At 43.6% G+C, this 21333-nt stretch overlaps 1 protein-coding gene across 2 annotated transcripts; it reads left to right on the top strand.

The window, feature by feature from the left end:
• Positions 1-249: 249 nt before the first annotated feature.
• Positions 250-21312, top strand: hars (histidyl-tRNA synthetase). Of its 2 annotated transcripts, XM_052059812.1 has the most exons (14): positions 262-402; positions 1979-2299; positions 2438-2527; positions 6925-7044; positions 7133-7228; positions 7471-7596; positions 8632-8739; positions 9487-9585; positions 15530-15623; positions 16616-16743; positions 16852-17124; positions 17263-17379; positions 20067-20213; positions 20859-21312. In XM_052059812.1, the coding sequence occupies exons 2-14, from the start codon at positions 2189-2191 to the stop codon at positions 20916-20918; spliced, it is 1569 nt and encodes a 522-aa protein (XP_051915772.1). In that variant the 5' UTR covers positions 262-402; positions 1979-2188; the 3' UTR covers positions 20919-21312. The 2 variants fall into 2 exon arrangements, with proteins under 2 accessions (XP_051915780.1, XP_051915772.1); XM_052059820.1 differs by lacking the exon at positions 1979-2299 and having other exon boundaries at positions 250-402.
• Positions 21313-21333: the final 21 nt, after the last annotated feature.

The following is a 21333-nucleotide window of genomic DNA, read 5'->3' as shown; positions in this document are numbered from 1 at the left end:
CTGTATGTGCAAAATTATGCAATAATGGCCAACAATAATTCAACGTTTTTGTTCAGTCCCAATCACATTTTTTTGTCATGCCAAGTGGTTGGCACATCTCCACGAAACAAATGACTAAGGTAAACCAGATATTTCCAGATTGCAACACTTTGCCACATTAAATATGGCGGCAAAGCGTATTTTACACTGCGTCAGGGAACATCTAGATATATTTCTTTTCAGTATGTCATATCCTTTGCGGGGTTGGGTTTCTCTACGAAGGCTATAGTGTGGTTGCGAGTCGATCGGACAGACTGTAACGTTTGACGAACAATGGAAGGCAAAACTCAGATCCAAGAAGCGATTAAAATACAAGGTGAAGTGGTTCGGAGGATGAAGTCTGAGAAGGCAAGCAAAGAGCAGGTAAGCAATGTTAATTTGCATGCAATTCAAGTGGCCTTTGATAACACTGCTGACGGGTCTTTAACATAACCCTAAATTACGCACGACAACGTGGGAAGAAATGGAAAAAATGAGGCAGCTCACTTCGGAGTTCGTATTATCAGATCATATTTGTTTTTCGTTTTGCCCCGGAAGTTGTTTATCCGTGGGATTTAACTACGAACAAAACTGCGTCCATTCATTGTTGCTAAGCTATCTTTTGGCTTTTGCCCACTTGGAATAGAGCGATCCGACATGTTTTCAAAAGTCCAGGAAGCATCATATTAGGTCAAAAATTATAAACATATGGTTTCGGTACTTAAAGGTTTAGTTTTTATTTACTTCAGTTGCGTCTTAGTTATATTTGGACGACTGATGCAATAGCTAACCGGGTTGGCAAACGCAAATATCCTGAAGTCATGATTATAAAATACAGCGCATAAATTAAACGTGGAACACCAGCCACGACGTCATTTTCGACAAAACGAGCCGCCCTAATCTGTACCCAATACACTGTACAGCAGGTCACCAATCTTTTTTGCCCCACTGACCGGTTGATGTCAGACAATATTTTCAGGGACCGGTATTTAAGGTGTGACGAAAATAATACGACAAAATAACATGGTATGAGCTGCATGAAAACGGTGGTGTTTTCGAAATATAAAAATAAACACAAGGAGCGTCTAATCTGGCCGCAACACTCATATCGCGATGGTCATGTTTAATGCCTTCAAAATACGATACAATACAAATTCAAAGTGAATGAAAATGACGACTCACCAAAGCCCCGGGGCTTGATTTTCTGCAACCAGGCGGCCCCATCTCGTGGTAATAGGAGACAATGACACCTCAAGTGTGTGTTTTATGTCCAGTCTACTTCGTAATTTTGTTTTAGTCGCCGTTGCTGCAGAAAACCCCGGCTCACACAGGTAGCAAGTCTGAAATAGCAACGGTGCTATTGTGGCGATCTCAGAATATTCAGACATAACTTTAATAATAATAATACATCACATTTGTAAGCGCCTTTCATAACACTGTACGCTGTACAACCAAGAGCAATAATAAAACACAGATAAAATAATAAGTTTTTAGCGTAATCGGTCACGTGATGCAGAAGCGTTGCTTGACGTGTGTCAAGCGTGACACAGACGGATGGAACGGAGAATTCGGTAATTTTTCAAAATAAAACATCTTTCATATTCCGAAATAAATAAAACGGAATTAAGGCAAGTTCTTTCTGTGCATCCCGGTACCAAATGCCCTGCGAACCGGTACTGGTCCGCGGACCGGCGGGTGGGGAACCCTGCTGTACAGTACATTCGTTTTTGCTGCTGTTGACTTTGGAACTGAAGTTTGGGGACCATTGAACCACTGTTCAATACTATTCGTGCACACTGCTGCTGATTCATTGCAGAGAGATTCTATGATGCGTTTTAAAGCAGGACTGTGTCTGCGTGTAGACTGAATTAGACTGGATGCTTTGATTGACTTGGTACATTTTATGTTCTGTCCTTCTCATCTGGGGTTATGATGATGCATCATACACCGCCACCCCTAGTGATAGGGTTGCTTACCACTTTTCTCCTGTTCTTCCTGCCTGACCGTTGGTGTCCTGCTGGCCTTCAACGGAATACATTGACCATCCGTGGAATACATCGTACCTACTGGCTCTGCATTGCTTTGAATGGCTTTTCGGTTGGCTGTCACAATACCACTGGACGATGCACTCCTGACCTTTTGGTTGTGATTTTTGACACTCCACTGCTGAATGAACATGTTCGGCATGTTTGCTGTCCGGACCCGCTCTGCAATGGTTGGCTTCCAAATTGCAAACTGTGTCCAATCTCGATGCTCTTTGATGGGAATCACTGTGGCTCAGGTATGTTTTGCATGTATGTATTGCACATCCATGCGTTTATTGTATTGCAGTACCATAACATCTTATAGTGTAAGAAGTGAACCACAGTTGTGATAATGCCCCATGTTCAAAGTTCTATTGCTGGCTTGTCCTACACAGATTGACAAAGAAGTTGGTAAACTTCTAGAGCTGAAAGCACAGTTGGGAGGAGATGACGGAAAGCATCAGTTTGTTCTTAAAACAGCAAAGGTAAGTTCACTGTGCTACAAATGACTTGAGATACTTTTTGTAATTACTGAAACTACTCCTGAAAATCTGTAAAAGAAGCGGTGAACATGTTTTAAATTGTACTCCCTGAAGTGAATGTTTTCGAAAAATATTTGCAGTCTCTCTCTTTCTATCTCTTTCTCGCTATTCTATCGATCTCTCTCTCTCTCATATACTGTATGAGCTGTCAAACGATTAAAATATTTAATCTAAAAATGCAACTGTCATAATTAACTAAAAATTAATTGTGATTCCTCACGCATTTTTTATCATTTCTGACTTTCCTTTTATTTTTTTATTTTTCCCATTTTATTTTTTTCCCATTTTAATGCTCTCATCAACATGGAATCATGAATCAGTTCTATGTGCAAAATGCAAATATTTACTGAAATATCAATTTTCGAATTTCAATTTTACATGAACATTTTTTACTTGAGGGCGGCCCGGTAGTCCAGTGGTTAGCACGTCGACTTCACAGTGCAGAGGTACCGGGTTCAAATCCAGCTCCGGCCTCCCTGTGTGGAGTTTGCATGTTCTCCCCGGGCCTGCGTGGGTTTTCTCCGGGTACTCCGGTTTCCTCCCACATTCCAAAAAAAACATGTATGGCAGGCTGATTGAATACTCCAAATTGTCCCTCGGTGTGAGTGTGAGCGCGGATGTTTGTTCATCTCTATGTGCCCTGCGATTGGCTGGCAAGCTATTCAGGGTGTCCCCTGCCTACTGCCCGAAGACAGCTGGAATCGGATCCAGCCCCCCCCCCCCTCCCCCCGCGACGCTAGTGAGGATCAAGCGGTTTGGAAAAAGAATGAATGAATGAATTTTTTACTTGGAGCAGTTATTCACACATAATCTCACACACACACAATTTGTCCATCAACAACAGTGAAAAAAATATTTTGTCACACAACAGCTCTTTTTATGGAAGAAAGAGGGAGAAAGTAATGACCATGAAAGGGAAAGTGATATGTACTGTATCGGATTAAACGAAGCGGGTAACAAAGTACGAAACATTCAGGAGACGCCTGGAGTCGGAAAGACTCAAATCTACAAGACTTTGAAAAACAAGGAAGCGATTCTTACTCAGTCCGATTCTGGCAATTTCCATGCTCAGAGTGAATTGCTTGTGGCTCGAGTAATTGAATGTTTCCTAGAATGGTTTAATTGTTATCATGTTAAAAACTTTCCGCAAACTGGACCGCTGACAAGAGAGGAGGAGCTGTTCCATAGCGCTAACTATGAGCATCGAAGTCAAGTCAAGTCAAGTCAACAGTATTTATAGAGCACTTTCGAACAGCCATCGCTGCATACAAAGTGCTGTACATGGAGCGATTTAACATACACAATAAACAGTAAGACGAATCGGTAATAAAGGCGGTGGAAAGCACCAAGCAGTAAAATCAAGGACAAATCATGCTGAGTCGAACGCCAAAGAATACAAGTGAGTTTTGAGGAGGGCTTTAAAGATGGGCAGCGAGGAGGCTTGCCGAATGTTCAGTGGGAGGTCATTCCAGAGAGAGGGACCCGCAACAGAAAAGGCTCGATCCCCTCTGCGAGCAGCGGCATTCTGGACCAGCTGAAGGCGCTTAATGGAGGACTGTCTGACTCCAAAGTACAAGGCATTGCAGTAATCCAGCCGGGATGTGACAAATGCATGAATTACTGTCTCAGTGTTCATGTGAGAGGAGAGGTTTATTATCGAAGACTTCGAAGAGTCCCGAGGCTGGCTTCAAAAGTCATCAGCTGAGCAATGCTGTCATGTGTGGTGATCGAGACAAGGTAAAGTAAGAGACAGTGAGTGAGAGGAAATAAAAGCCACAAGGTCTCTTACTCGTCTCATTTTGTAGCAAATAGTCCTGTTTCTAACTTTTGGCCCGGCCCTCCACAATATTATCTGCTTCTCATTTGGCCCCCCCGGGAAAATAATTGCCCACCCCTGATTTAAGCCATGGTTGCATACTTCGTTTTTCTCAAGTTTGCTTTGAACACAGCACTCAGGCTATGTTGATTCGGTTGGGTCCTTCTTGCGCGAAGGTCTCTCTATAATTTTGTGCCATTTTGGATTACTACACTTGGTTCGATGACAACACTGGAGACGTTTTATTTTCAGAGTGTTTGCTAGGTCGTTACCACTGCACCGCTGAACTCTCGACGTGCCTCAGCTCACCGTCGCTGTTAGACGAACACAGAGAAGCTCCACCCCCATTATTTATATGGACACGGAACACAGTAATCTTCCACACAAAATAGTTTCAAACAAGTAACAATCGTGTCAGTGGCTGACATCGTACTCAACAGAACGCCTGCTCTTTAGTCACTAGAGGCTCATCTTATTTCTCTCCCGAAACAGTGTCTTCTCCCGCTTGGTGTACCTCAGCCTTCGCCGCTACGTACAATTTATGTTCATAGCTTGTAATAGAGGCTCTCACTGGTAATCCGCAGTGGAGTCGTTCGATGCAGTGCGAATGATTTCAGCTTGAGTCTGGCTGTGGACAATGTTGACAGGATTGCGTGCAGCAGCCCTACATTTGGCTATGGCTTCAGCAAATTTGTTCTTCATCCTGTAATCCATTTTCTTCACTTTGAAATGATCCATAGCTGTCTGTCTTAGACGACGGGGCGAAGTACTCACATTAGCTGTGTGCTTGGCCATTAAGTGGTATTTCAGACTCGACCGACGTGCTATGATGATAGGTCAGTTTACAACTGCAAAACAAACAGGTAACTTTGGTCTTGTCAGTGGAGCAATCTGGTAACTTTTTAAAAGTAAACTCTCCATTCATAAACTCTTTAAGTATCCTTTTTCGGTGTCTCGCGCTGCCGTGGCTGGCAAAACAAACATGTGCATGGACCTGTGCAGCTCCTTGTTGGTTTGTTTCTGGTTTATTTATAGCGCAACGTAACATCCGCTGTGACGTGTGCCGTGTTAAGCTCGCGAGAAAAAATTTAATCCCGTTAAAATTCATTTAAATTAATGCCGATAATAACGCACTAAACTATAGGCCGAGTACTAGTTTACCTTAGATGTGCACTTTATAATGTTATATTGCTCTGTTTTGATTTCATTAAAAAAGCTGTTAAAGCAGCTGGTCTGTGACAAAATATTTTTTTTCACTGTTGTTGATGTACAGTAATATTGTGTGAGAGATTATGTGGGAACAACTGCTCCAATTGAAAAATGTTCATGTAAAATTGAAATTGTTATTTCAGTAAATGTTTGCATTTGGCACATAGAAAACTGATTCATGATTCCAAGTTGATGAGAGCATTAAAATGGGGAAAAATAGGGCAAAAAATGTAAAAGGAAATTCAGAAACGATAACAAATGTGTGAGTAATCACGATTAATTTTTTAGTTCATTTGAGTTAATTATGACGGTTGCATTTTTAATTAGATTAAATATTTTAATCGTTTGACAGCTCTAACATATATATACACACTATGTAAAACACCCAATTAAAACATGAATATTAAATGAACATACACAATATGGACAGATGGGTTTATCACACAAAGATGAAACGAAGAGCAGTCACTTGGCTATTCTACTTGAATCTCTTTGTGAAGGGCTTTTGTGTTCGATTTTGTCACTGACAGCCACTCTATTTTTATGCATAGTTGACCTAGAGGTAAAACTTTGAACCAGACTGTAGTTCTTGCGTGACCCAGTGTACAAGCAAAGGAGAGGAACTGTATTCGTGTTTCAAATAATTAATTAAATAAAATACAATCTGTCTGCCTTTGCGACCTTATCTGCCAGTCATACGACCGGCGGAAGATGTGATACATGCACAAAATTGTTACTATCTGCAAAAGTCAAGGAGGAGAGAGTTTCTGCTTTCTTCTATGGAATATGAATTTTGAACAATAGTGTAAATGGTCATGCTATGAATTCTAATGTGGCCTGTGCGAAATGGACATAATGTAAATGCCTTTTATTTGACTCATTTTCCAAGGACATGAAAAAATAAAATCTCTGCATTCAAGCCATCCATGGAAAAGAATGGGAAGCAACCATGGAGTGTCGTGTAAAACTAAAGGCTTGAAATTTAGCAAATACTTTTGATACATATGTATGTTTTACAAACGTATTTTATTGAACCTTAATTTATCCAGGTTAGGTCGTTGAGAACAGATTCTCATTCGGAGGGACATGTAACACACCCACACACACACACACAGCCAAATCGTTCATCCATATAATACGTACATAGTGGCACTATTAATAACTGTTCCTGAATTTCTAGTTGATTTGTATTGTGAAAAAAAATATTTTGAGGAGAATTATTGGTCTTCCAGTCCACTCCACAGTGTAGCCTGCTGTTATAACCCATATGAAATGTTTGCAATCAATTAAACTTTGCAAATCGTGCTTGTTTCAGGGAACGAGAGACTACAACCCAAAGCAGATGGCAATAAGAGAGAACGTTTTTAACACTATCATCAGCTGTTTCAAACGTCATGGAGCAGAAACAATCGACACACCTGTTTTTGAACTTAAGGTCAAGGTTCACCCAACCTTTCACAAATGTAAGTTGTTGATATTTATTTATCTTTGAGGCATAACACTTTGTATTTGTTGACATGTAGGAGACCCTGACAGGAAAGTATGGCGAAGACTCCAAACTCATCTATGACCTTAAAGACCAAGGAGGAGAGCTGCTGTCCCTCAGATATGACCTCACCGTATCCTTAATGTGTACGTCCATCCATCCCAGGTCATAGTCCAGGGGTGCTGAGGCTGACATCCAGTTCAGTCAGACTGGAATAAATGTAAAGATTAAACTCGAATTATACATTTTGTTTTTCCATCACGGTGCATCCAAACAAGTCAAATAACGGACGACCAATTTAAGGCAGCGTTTTCAATCTCTCAAATATCCTTTATCACAACAAGATGTTGTTGGCCTTAATATTCTCATATTCAGGTGCCTTTTGCTCGTTACCTGGCGATGAACAAGATCACCAACATCAAACGCTATCACATAGCAAAGGTCTACCGCCGTGATAACCCTGCCATGACCCGTGGACGCTATCGAGAGTTTTACCAGTGTGTAAGTCCATTTCAATTGGTTCCTATTCAATCACGTGTGGCTCCTCTCTGCTGTTAACCTTTGCCTGACTTGCCAAATTTGGTCGATTGGAAGTTACCTGATATTTAAAAGAATGTGCAAATGTTGGACAAGAAAGTATTTCTGTAATCTGTTTTTAAATTTTTTTTAACCCTCTTCCTTTTTTGGTGCTGAAGCAAAAGTTGTGTCAAACATAAATGCTCAACAATTTTGGATTCTTGTAAAATGAGAGAAATATGTAATATATAATATACATGCTGCTCAGAAGTTTACTTTTTACAATGGCTGGGGAAAAAAGTTCGACCACTTCGACCAAATCAATCACAGAAATCAACCTCAGATCCTCGTCCTCCCTCCGCCTGTCAGTGCCCCCTGCCCGACTGATCACCATGGGAGCCAGAGCCTTCAGTCACGCTGCTCCAAAGCTCTGGAACAACCTACCTCCGGACCTCCAAAACTGCACACCTCTTTCCACTTTCAAGTCCCGACTAAAAACACACCTGTTCAGGATTGCTTACAACACATAGCTCTTCCATTTCCTATGTTTTTATGATTTTATGTCCTGTTTTTATATAACATCTCGTTTACAAATTTTTACATTGTATTTTCTTATTGTTTGTACAGTGTCCTTGGGTGACATGAAAGGCGCTTTTAAATAAAATGCATTATTATTATTATTAGAAATGGTCGTTGGAAAACCTTTTTCCCTTTATTATTACATGGAAGTGTCATAATAGTGTCATTTTAGAACATATTCTAAAATGTTTTGATAGTGACAGCCCGAGTTTTTACAATATAATAGTCGGCCCTCAAAATGGTAGGAGACATCATCATCAACTGTGCTGCGTCACTGGATCCAACTGGATCCACTTTGCCGAAGACTTTGTTTCAATTGTTATTATTCTTTAGTTGTTAGGTTTTGCTGGTGTAGCAGGCATCACTCTTGTAGTAGTGTTGTTGCTTCATTGGTCATCGAATTTAACTGCTGCATTTAATTCAAAATTATCTGTGTTGTAGGATTTCGACATTGCCGGGCAGTATGACAGCATGGTTCCAGATGCTGAGTGTTTGAGGATTGTCCATGAAATCCTCAGCGAGCTGGACCTTGGGGACTTCCGCATTAAGGTAGCATCACGTAGAGTAGGGGTTCCCAGCCGTTTTTGAGCAAAGAGCAACTTTTTAAGTAGCTAACCTCACACGCTCACATATCAATGTACATAATGAGCAACAGCAATAACCAACCCTAACCTGGACGAAACAAAGAAATAAAGGAGATACCGGAGTTTTTGAGTTTGTGAGAAGGTAATCACTGCCTAGCGTCGTGGGAGACCTGACACGGAGGCAAGGACTCACTAAGGACGTATTAAGTGCAGAAAAATCGCATGTCTTAAAAATGCTTTTCCTGGCACTCCAGGTTGCCATTCTTTGACAGTATTATCTGTGAATTGCAGATCAAACAAACTTTGAATGACAAGAAACAAAATGTAACTACATCTCAACAGTTCTGATCGCTAGCTGCAGTTGTAGACTGGTGATTGCTCACAACTTCCTGTAATGCAGGTCATGTGCCACTGTAGGTTAATGGTGACCAATTTTTTTGTGAGAGTGAAACTGATGGGATGCTTAAGGTGCAGTGTGCACTCACTCAAAAATATATAATCTTCATAAAACGCGCACACACACACAATTTTTTTTATTTTTCCACTTTCCCCCGACACCTCTAGTGGTTGCTCAGAACCAGTCCACGAATTATCGGTCGACTGCAATCAATTTTTTGGGCACCCCTCACATTGAGGAGCTTAGCCAATTTAAATACTATCTAAAATGAGCACAAGTACTTGAAGATGACATCATCTTTTTTTTGTGTTTAAGGTCAATGACAGACGCATCCTTGATGGGATGTTTGCTGTGAGCGGGGTCCCAGATGACATGTTCCGCACCATCTGTTCAACAGTGGACAAACTGGACAAGGTCGGCATAATTTCTTCTTTGCGTACATACCTGTTCATTTCCAGCCAGTTGAAATTCTAACGTCCGTTTTATATACCAAAGATCTTGTGGTGGATATATAAAGACTCAGTAGTGACGGCTTATGATGCCGACGCTAGCATCAATATCACTCCAAACGGAGCTGATCATTATGATGATGATAAATTAAATCCGCCTCACTGAAATTTGAGGCTGCCGCGTCACTGGAATGATATGTCTCACGTCATGACGCGATGCCATAACCAGCACAGTAACCATCCTCAACACCATCTTTGGTTAGTGCTCATGAGGAGGGAAAAAACAAAAAAGAGTTATGTTCAGGGAATGCCTCTGATTGCACCAGTGTGTTTGAACAGCTCTGTTTGGACCGTTTTCAAAAACCATCTGTTCTATGCAGTTATTGTTGACACCTCACTTGCAAGATTAACAAGTCGTCCTGTGTCATCATCACCCTTCTCATCAAGAGTCCATCTTCTCGTTTGGCCTTTTTAGGGCCACGCCAATATTTATCGTTTCAACTGTTTTCAACCAATGACTGTGTGAAGTATTCCTTTTAAAAGTTTAAACTCACGTTAATATGTTTACATTCTCCACTCTTCATTCTTCTTCATTTTTCTTTTTTTACCACTTACTCGCGGGAGTCTAGTGATGGGAATTCTTGCTCTTTTAAGAGAACCACCTCTGATAGCCTTGCTCACTTAGTCTTTCAGCTCCCAGACAGCTCATTTGATTTTTTTGTTGTTGTTGTTGCTTAAATTCATCCATCCATTCATTTTCCAATTCGCTTTATTAATCCTCACAAGGGTCGAGGGAGGTGCTAGAGCCTATCCCAGCTGCCTTTGGGCAGTAGGCAGGGGACACCTTGACCCGGTTGCCAGCCAATCGTAGGGCACACACAGGCAAACAACCATCCACGCTCACACGTACCTAGGAACAATTTAGAGTGTTCCATTAACCTGCCACGCATATTTTTGGAATGTGGGAGGAAACCGGAGAACCTGGAGAAAACCCACGCAGGCACAGGGAGAAAATGCAAACTCCACACAGGACAGCCAAGAGCCGCAATCGAACCCTGCACCTCTGCACCTGTTTGACTGGACGGGTCAGTAACTCGGCAGCCACATTGAGTGACGGCATAACGTGTGCAAGTTCAAGCACACTCAACGAGGTTGCTAAATCATTAGCGTCGCACATCCTGAGATGTGAGCTGCATGTCCATTTGGCTGTTTGACGGACGGACGCCTGGTAAAAAAGGAGGACGACTCAAAAGATGTGTGAGGTTTTTGGTTGGGTTTGGTGCTAACCAGTCGACCGCTGTTGCTTAAATCAATTTATTATAAATATTTAAAAAAATTGTGCTAATGTAAAAAAAAGAAAAACAAGCAGTTTGATTTTTTAAAGTCTTCATTTATTTCCTCTACATAATGCCGAAAACGTATCCATCATACATCGAGATGCATGCAGCACATACGGACACAAACTGCTGTCTAGTGTGAGAGCCCTCCCAAACGAACATGTTGCCTGTTCCTTTTCTCCCCCATCACTCTGCCTCGAGAGCAATGGGGTTGCCGGTGTACTAGCCAAGTGCTGCAAGATAGTAAGCCATTTCAAACGAAGCCCGATGAGTATCACAGAAGTTTTGAAGCGACAAATAGTAAAAAGAGGGAGCAATGTATTTAAATAAAAACACCTCTGGTTAACATGTCAGCATTTCTTAAATGAGATCAGAAAATTGATTAATTACATCCAATAATTACAGATCATAATCTATTTTTTTTCCTTGTCAACATGAATACACACACACTCACACAGAGCTTTTTTTGGAATGTGTTGCAGTCATAAAATTCCAAGTTAATGATTATTTGCTCAAAATACTAGTTTATCATTTTAATCGGTATACTGTAGGTTGAACAGGATTTGCAAATCATTGTATTCTGTTGTCATTTATGTTTACTGCAGCATCCTAATTTAATTGGAATTGGGTTTATACTTTCCCAATAAATACGATGCTGTCATGCTATTTCCTGACGTTTAATATGCCCATTGGCAGCGTGAATGCCTGCATTTCACACTGCAGTCTCGAGTGCAACAGGTGTGAGAGGGGTAGAGATCAGATAAAAACAAGTGCAGCTTAAGTTGGAAATTCTGATTGGCTGGTAACTTTACATCTGTTTTTCAAACCCTGTGCCAGTGTGCTGCGGCACAGGGTTGACACAAAGATATTGTCAGGTGTGACGTGGGAAATTATACAAAGTGTACAATGCCAGTACAATACAATGCCTGTGCGGTCGATCGGCTGGAAGAATAATCATATAGAACTCTTCCATACCGGTAGGGAGCAACAGCAGCTTGGAAATTGCCTTATTCTTTGAGACAATCGAAGTTCCCCTCCGTGAGCCGTCACCTTACCGTGGTGGAGGGGTTTGCGTGTCCCAATGATCCTAGGAGCTAAGTTGTCTGGGGCTTTATGCCCCTGGCAGGGTCACCCATGGCAAACAGGTTCTAGGTGAGGGGCCAGACAAAGCACGGCTCATAGACCCTCATGATGAATACAATAGATGGACCACGGTTTCCCTTGCCCGGACGCGGGTCACCGGGGCCCCACTCTGGAGCCAGGCCTGGAGGTGGGGCTCGTTGGCAAGCGCCTGGTGGCCGGGCCGAAGAGGCAACGTGGGTCCCCCTTCCCATGGGCTCACCACCCATGAGAGGGGCCAAAGGGGTCGGGTGCAATGTGAGCTGGGCGGCAGCCAAAGGCGGGGACCCTGGCGGTTCAATCCTCGGCTGCAGAAGCTAGCTCTTGGGACATTGAATGTCACCTCTCTGGCAGGGAAGGAGCCCGAGCTGGTGTGTGAGGCAGAGAATTTCCGACTGGATATAGTCGGACTTGCCTCCACACACAGCCTGGGTTCTGGTACCAGTTCTCTTGAGAGGGGTTGGACTCTCTTCCACTCTGGAGTTGCTCACGGTGAGAGGCGCAGAGCAGGTGTGGGCATACTTATTGCCCCCCGGCTCAGTGCCTGTACATTGGGGTTCACACCGGTAGACGAGAGGGTAGCCTCCCTCCGCCTTCGGGTGGGTGGACGGGTCCTGTCTGTTGTTTGTTCATATGCACCAAATAGCAGCTCAGCATACCCACCCTTTTTGGAGTCCTTGGAGGGTGTGCTGGAGAGTACTCCTGCTGGGGACTCCCTTGTTCTGCTGGGGGACTTCAATGCTCACGTGGGCAATGACAGTGAGACCTGGAGGGGCGTGATTGGGAGGAACGGCCCCCCCCGTTCAGAACCCGAGTGGTGTTTTGTTATTGGACTTCTGTGCTCGTCATGGATTGTCCATAACGAACACCTTGTTCAAACATAAGGGTGTCCATATGTGCACTTGGCACCAGGACACCCTAGGCCGCAGTTCGATGATGGACTTTGTAGTTGTATCATTGGATTTGCAGCCGCATGTTCTGGACACTCGGGTGAAGAGAGGGGCGGAGCTGTCAACTGATCACCACCTGGTGGTGAGTAGGCTCCGATGGTGGGGGAAGATGCCGGTCCGTCCTGGCAGACCCAAACGTATTGTGAGGGTTTGTTGGGAGCGTCTGGCGGAATCCCCTATCAGAAAGAGTTTCAACTCCCACCTTCGACAGAGCTTTTCCCATGTTCCGGGGGAGGTGGGGGACATTAAGCCCGAGTGCACCATGTTCCGTGCCTCTATTGTTGAGGCGGCCAATCTGAGTTGTGGCCGTAAGGTGGTTGGTGCCTGTCGTGGCGGCAACCCCCGTACTCGCTGGTGGACACCAGCAGTAAGGGATGCCGTCAAGCTGAAGAAGGAGTCCTATCGAGCCTTTATGGCCTGTGGGACCCCAGAAGCAGCTGACGGGTATCGACTGGCCAAGCGGAATGCAGCTTCGGTGGTCACAGAGGCAAAAACCCGAGCGTGGGAAGAGTTTGGTGAGGCCATGGAAGCCGACTTCCGGACGGCTTCGAGGAAATTCTGGTCCACCATACGACGTCTCAGGAGGGGGAAGCAGTGCAACACTAACACTGTGTACAGTGGGGATGGGGTGCGCTGACTTCGACTCGGGACGTTGTGAACCTGTGGGCAGAGTACTTCGAAGACCTCCTCAACTCCACCAACACGTCTTCCTTGGAGGAAGCAGAGCCCGGGGACTCTGAGGTGGGCTCTCCTATCTCTGTGGCTGAAGTCACCGATGTGGTTAAAAAGCTCCTCGGTGGCAAGGCCCCAGGGGTGGATGAGAACCGCCCGGAGTTCCTCAAGGCTCTGGATGTTGTGGGGCTTACCTGGTTGACACGCCTCTGCAACATCGCGTGGTCAACAGGGAGAGTGCCTCTGGATTGGTAGACCGGGGTGGTAGTCCCTCTTTTTAAAAAGGGGGACCGGAGGGTGTGTTCCAACTACAGAGGGATCACACTCCTCAGCCTCCCTGGTAAGGTCTATTCAGGGGTGCTGGAGAGGAGGGTCCGTCAGGAAGTCGAGTCTCAGATTGAGGAGGAACAGTGTGGTTTTCGTCCCGGCCGTGGAACAGTGGACCAGCTCTACACCCTTAGCAGGGTCCTCGAGGGTATGTGGGAATTCACCCAACCAGTCTACATGTGTTTTGTGGACTTGGAGAAGGCGTTTGACCGTGTCCCTCGGGGAGTTCTGTGGGGGGTGCTTTGAGGGTATGGGGTACCAAACCCCCTGATACGGGCTGTTCAGTCACTATACCACCGATGTCAGAGTTTGGTTCGCATTGCCTGCAGTAAGTCGGAATCGTTTCCAGTGGGGGTAGGACTCCGCCAAGGCTGCCCTTTGTCACCGATTCTGTTCATAACCTTTATGGACAGAATTTCTAGGTGCAGCCGAAGCGTTGAGGGGGTCCGTTTTGGGGGCCTCAGTATTGCATCCCTGCTTTTTGCAGATGATGTGGTGCTGTTGGCTCCTTCAAACAGGGCTCTCCAACTCTCACTGGAGCGTTTCGCAGCCGAGTGTGAAGCGGTTGGGATGAAGATCAGCACCTCCAAATCTGAAACCATGGTCCTCAGTCGAAAAAGGGTGGAGTGCCCCCTCCGGGTTGGGGAGGAGATCTTGCCCCAAGTGGAGGAGTTCAAGTACCTTGGGGTCTTGTTCACGAGTGGGGGCAGAAGGGAGCGGGAGATCGACAGGCGGATTGGTGCAGCGTCTGCTGTGATGCGGACGTTGTATCGGTCTGTCGTGGTGAAGAAGGAGCTGAGTCAAAGGGCGAAGCTCTCAATTTACCGGTCGATCTACGTTCCAATCCTCATCTATGGTCACGAGCTATGGGTCGTGACCGAAAGAACGAGATCCCGGTTACAAATGGCCGAAATGAGTTTTCTCCACAGGGTGTCCGGGCTCTCCCTTAGAGATAAAGGTGAGAAGCTCAGTCATCCGGGAGGGGCTCAGAGTCGAGCCGCTTCTCCTCCATATCGAGAGGAGCCAGATGAGGTGGCTTGGGCATCTGATTCAAATGCCTCCTGAGCGCCTCCCCGGTGAGGTGTTCCGGTCATGCCCCACCGGGAGGAGACCCCGAGGAAGACCCAGGACACGCTGGAGAGACTATGTCACCCAGCTTGCCTGGGAACGACTCGGGATCCCCCGGGGAGAGCTGGACGAAGTAGCTAGGGAGAGGGAAGTCTTTGCTTCCCTGCTAAAGTTGTTGCCCCCGCGACCCGGCCCCGGATAAGCGGTAGATGATGGATGGATGGATGGACAATCGAAGTTTCCGACGCAAGGCAATACAATGAAAAAGGTATCTTTCCTTTAGATGTACGTTTACTGGAGATGCAACGGCACTAATGAGGTTTGACTCACGGAATCTTATGATGATCAATTGCCATTACCTCTATTTTTTTCTCCCGTTGCTATTTTATGTTCCGCTCTTTTATCTTCCACTCATCTGTGATGCGCACTCTCCCAGATGCCATGGGAGGATGTCAAAAGAGAGATGGTGAATGAGAAAGGCTTGTCAGAGGAGGCTGCTGACCAGATTGGGAAATATGTCAGTATGCAGGGTAAGAGTCCAATCGTATGAGACTAAATATTATCCTATGATGTCTGAGAGACATGTTTTATTTGCTGGAAAATACAGTGCTATAATCATCTTCCCCAATACAATCTTGCTGAAGAAGAAAAACAGTTTATTTCCACTAGTATGCTCGGAGTTGAATGCACAGGAGTCAAGAATGAGAAGATGCATATTTCTTTACAATATTATTATTACTGATAGTATTGTATGATGGTTGAGGCCTGCAGACATATGTTATTCTACACCATTAACTACTTCTTCGTATTATTAAAAATGTCACTCTTTTTTGATGCGTTACTCCTTTGAACGATTCTCATCATTCAGACTTCAATGTCTTCCAAAAATTCACGGTTTTCCCGCTACATACCTATGAATGGCAAAAATTCCCACTCACCAAAAATTCAATATTTTCCCCATTAAAATATCTACCAAAAATTTTAAAAAGAAAAAAAAACATTTGGTTTTAACCTCTTAATTGTTAGAAATTTAAACTGCTCAGTTTTTCCATAATGATGCCAGGGCATTGACACAGGTAAATAAAAACGTGGGAACAGCACTGACACTAAACCCCAAAATATCCTGCGGTCTTGCAAATGGCCCGGGGTGGGATTTCGAGACCCCCAAGTCATAGTTTCATGTGCGAACATTTTTGTTACATGTCCAATAGTTACATGTCTATTTTAGCACTTCTTGATCTCCTTTTCCATGAATAAGGTAATATATGCAATTATAAATAAAAACAATACTCTACTAAATATACACCAGTGTTACTCAAACGGGTCAACTCCACTCATTGCTGTTATCTGCACAACCATTGACCCCCGGCCCCTCCACCAATTCATATTTGGGAGGCATGCTGACAACAGTCTTCTCTGTGGTGTTTCAGATTCACGACACATTTTTGTTTTCACTTCACAGCGACTTAAAGAGGTAACTGTTTTTGTTTCTTTTTTGTGTTGTTTTGTTTTGTTTTTGTAGGTGGGATGGATTTAGCAGAGCGCCTCCTTCAGGACCAGAAAATGTCTCAGAGTAAACAAGCTTGTGCAGGCCTATCAGACATAAAACTGCTCTTCAGCTACTTGCAACTGTTTCAGGTTACAGACAAGGTACAAAATTATCAGTCATATACACCCAGTTCTGTATATCGTGGATGTGGACAGTTTTTTTTTTTTATCTTTGTTGTTACTCAAATGTTGAGATCTTGTCATCTCCAGGTGGTGTTTGACCTCAGTCTAGCTCGAGGGCTGGACTATTATACAGGAGTTATATATGAAGCAGTGTTGTCTCAGCCGGGTGCAGAGTCCTCTTCCAATGAAGTTCAAAACGGTTCTCCCGCTGATGAGTGCATTAGTGTGGGAAGCGTTGCTGGAGGGGGTCGTTATGATGGCTTGGTTGGCATGTTTGACCCCAATGGGAAGAAAGTACCATGTGTGGGTGTCAGCATAGGCATTGAGAGAATCGTCTCCTTCATGGAGCAAAAAGCTGAGGTATGTATGGAGTAAGTTTCTGTTTCTGAACTGTTAATTTTGTGTCTGTGTTTGGGAGGAGAAAATGCTATTTCATGTTCAGTGTTATTGTTTGCCTCAGGTCAGGCTGAAAGTGACTGTCAGATTATTTTCCTTTAGGCTTTAGCACTGAAGATACGCACAACAGAGGTGCAGGTGATGGTGGCATCTGCGCAGAAGAACTTGATGGAGGAGAGGCTGAAACTTGTAACTGAACTTTGGAACGCTGGGATCAAGGTTAGGCTTTTCGGCTGTATGTCACCTGCAATTGTTGAGTTGTCTTGACACCACTATGAAGCATTTTAGACAGAGGCAGCAAACCGGCAATCACAAGTACCCATGGTCTTGTCTCTAAACAGACTCCACAGACACGTTATCTACTGTTGTTTTCTCATTTGACCAGAAGGGGGAAAAAAATTTAAATCTTTTGTGTAAACAGGAACAGAGTCAAAGCAGTTTGGCCAATCAGTGACTTTATCTCAAGAGCAACTTTCAAATTTTGGGGAACAATTTTTTGATGGTAATCTCAGGGACCTAAAGCAAGTGTTTTATTAAACAATAAAGATGCAACAATATGAGGGGGGAATTGAATGTTGGGCTGCATTTTCAGTTTAATACTAGGAATAGTCGTATCAAACTGAAAATCCTTGCCAATATTCCAATGCACATTTTTTTTGCTTGGTTAAAGAGCTAAATGAATATAAAAGTGAAAATGAGAATTTTTATCCAGTCCACCTCCGCATCTCACGGGTTCACACATTTATTTATTTATTTATATATATGTTCTTTTTTTGTATTTGTTTTTTATTTTTAAGTTATTGCACCCCATCTTCCCTCTTGTTTGTGGAAAACGTTAAGCAGTGTTTATTGTAGAATTTTTGTGGGTTTGGTCAAATTCTTTAGACCAGTGGTGCCGATTACGTCGATCCTGATCGAGGACGGGTCCCAAGAAGATCCGAGCGGTGTAGTGGAGAAAAAAAAAAAAAACAACCGATTCTGTGTCTGTGTACATGTTAGTAATATATTTTTTGTGTTAATGTAAGCTGCACCCTCATCATCCGATTAGTCTCATTTTCACAAAACAATATTTAAAATTTGAATAAAATAAAGCAGGTAAATCATTAACCTACGGTGATGCGTGATTACGTCACTGGAAGTTGTAGCGCTCAGCAGTCTGCAATTGCAGTTTGTGATCAGACCTTGTTGCGCTATATCTTTTATCGTCATTATTTTCATTCAGAATTTGCTTCAGTGTACAATTCACCGGGGGCAGGGGCAAAGAATAGGAATCTAGAGGGCCCAGGGCAGCACTTTAAAACGGTACGTGTAAGCTACGATAGTTAACAGGCTGCAAAAGTGCATCGCATGCCTCCGTGTCAGGCTGTTTCTCATCGTGTGTGCATGTGCGTGTGTGCGTGTGCATGTGCGCGGTAAGATGCGATCCCAGGAGTCGATCTAAGGTCCAAAATGTTTGGGCACCCCTGCTTTAGACAGACCATCCATTGGTAAAGGAATGGGTGGTTTCGCCCCATTAGAGAGAAAGAGAGAGCGATAGATACTGGGATTGAATGTTTGGATTCTTAAAATACAAAAATATGTCATTGGCAGTGAAAGGACTCTAATAGCATTCATGAGCTTACAAATAATATCAAACATTGCTGTACTATTTGTACCCCTGAAAAGAGAAGATACCCCCCCCCCCCCCCCCCGACTGCAAATAATGCAAATAAAGGGTCGGTTCCTAAATAAGATAATAAACCTTTATTAGTCTCGCAATGGAGAAATTTCCAATTCACAGCAGCAAAGTCATGAAAGGAAGAAGTAGAACAACAAAATATAGAAGCTGCTGGAAAGGCAGCCACTCTCGCGGCGCTATTTTGAAGTCAAAATAACACAACACAACACATAGGACACAGACAGTCGTGCAATCTTCACCAATTTTCTGCATACACTTTGTTGTCTGAAGCAGTTATAGATGAAAGAGGAGAGGAACAAAGTGTCCTTTCACCAGTGGATAAGAGACGTCATGCTGATAATGTGCACACGTCTGCTACAAGCCAAGTTTTGAAAGCAAATGCGAAGCTGTAGCGTCCATTGACGAAAAGGGATTAGTGCACTTCTCCTGTCCCACGTAATCCGCTTCAAACTCCAACCCGCGACTCCCAGTTCCAAATCCGCATCGGCGCTCCGCGCTAACGCTCCTTTCTTCTAATCGTCGGCTCCTCAAGCCTGGCATCCATCCAGCCGCAGACCGTTCAACAGCACCGATCTCTCCGCTGAACAAAGCGGGGCTGTGAAAAATGCTGCCCATTACAGGCGCAAGACACAAGCGCCCCGGGACCGTCCAGCAACGACAGTCAAATGGCGCCGACATTCATCCCAGTCAAAAACAGTGCTGGTATACTCATGCTGCCGAGAAGGCGCAACCACCAAGCACAGAGTCTCCTCCTTGATGAATGTCGTGGCCAAAAAATGCTGAAAAAAGTCCACATCAGGTCCACACGACGTAGCAACAAATACAAAGTGACAAAATAAACACAAAAACAACAACAAAAGCAAGGCTCATGAGGGCACTTGCTGACGGCTGCCTACTCGGGACTTAAAATCTTCTTGATCTTGACTTAAAAAATCAGCAACTAGGCACTTTTGCGAATACAACTCCAAGCTAGAGACTTGAGTTGCACTCTCTTTGTCATGGGTTAGCGTGTTGGAAGCACGAGGATGTTACACTTCCTGTCTCTCACGTAATGTGTTCCTTGTGGGAACCTGCATCATTATGACTCTATGACTCTTACAAGTGTTCCAAACTGCCAAATCTTTATTAATATGCTGTTATTCTCCTAATAATAAGTATTTTACTAAATTCGGTATGCTAATGTACTCATTGGGAATTTTTGTGTTTGTATTTCTATGCACATCTGAAGGCAGAGGTGATGTACAAGAGGAACCCCAAATTGCTCAGTCAGCTACAGCACTGCGAGGATTCAGGGATCCCCCTTGTGGCCATTCTTGGTGAACAGGAGCTGAAAGATGGTGTGGTCAAACTCCGTGTTGTGGCCACCAGAGAAGAGGTACAGTGTGCAGTGCGTTCTGAAAGTATTCAACCCATATTCAGTTATCTCCAGAAATCTTTGGAATTAAAAACAAACAAACAAAAAAAACCTTGCAGAGTTGGGCAATAAAATAAAGATACTGTAATTCATATTGTAATACTATAAACCACTACTTTTGTCACTCGCTTATAACCCTGTGGTGATACGGCCTTTTCTTAATGATTTTTCCAACGGCCGTCAGGGAGCGCCCGAGCAGCAAAGGTAACAAACGGTGAGACAATATCATGTAGCACAGTGAAAACAAGCGACCATGAGAGGGCGCGTTTTACCTGCGTTTTGAGCTGGACTGAAATCCAAAAACTGTGTGACTGGGTCTACGACAGACTTGATTCAACACAAAATCATTTTTATGAAGTCTTTATTCCCGACTGAACATAGAAAATGTACAGCATTAATACAATAAAAGACTGAGATATATCAAATGGGACTAACAAATGGAAAAGACAAAAATAGACAAAAGAAAAAAGGCCCCTTTAAGAATTGGAGGACTTGATACATGTGTACAATGTGGTTGTCTTCGACCATGCATTTCTATTTGTTCATGGCTGAAAAATGTTTACTCTCTAAACCGCATGTGCTTTTTGTTTAAATTGATTCCAACAGGTTGATATTTCAAGAGCCACTCTCGTCGAGGAGATTAGGAGGAGGACGACCGAGGCCTAGTTCAGTCACAAATGCATCCGCTTGTTGGTTTAGGCAGACATGAAAATAACTTGTGGAGCATCCTGTGTCTAGCCTGGAACAAATATCTTGTGACAACAGACTTTCACTATATTTTCTTGAGACTGCTTATTGTGTTGTGAATCTACACATGAAGTTTCACTGTCACCAAATGATGTTTCATTTTCCATTCAACTCTATTATCATTATCATTAATTTGCTCTCACTGGTGACATGAACCTGAGAAGAGCATTAAAAATATAAAAATAAAAATCGCTGCACTTTTGTCATTAAATTCAGGAATACCAATAGGGGGAAAAATATGTACTTGGCCTTCAGTTGTTGACAAAAATGACATCTTGCCCAGTGTTGGGATAAAACATTAATTTTGCCTGAACCTTATTGGTCTCATCTTATT

Source organism: Hippocampus zosterae, chromosome 1 (assembly GCF_025434085.1).
Source record: "Hippocampus zosterae strain Florida chromosome 1, ASM2543408v3, whole genome shotgun sequence".
NCBI classification, from domain to species: Eukaryota; Metazoa; Chordata; class Actinopteri; order Syngnathiformes; family Syngnathidae; genus Hippocampus; species Hippocampus zosterae.
This window is presented reverse-complemented; position numbering and strand designations above follow the sequence as displayed.

Coding starts and splice junctions, on each gene's coding strand:
- hars (XM_052059812.1), top strand. CDS start 2,189: ATGAACATGTTCGGCATGTTTGCTGTCCGGACCCGCTCTGCAATGGTT. Junction 7,229..7,470: donor CCCTCAGATATGACCTCACC/GTATCCTTAATG, acceptor TCTCATATTCAG/GTGCCTTTTGCTCGTTACCT. Junction 17,380..20,066: donor TTTGGAACGCTGGGATCAAG/GTTAGGCTTTTC, acceptor GCACATCTGAAG/GCAGAGGTGATGTACAAGAG.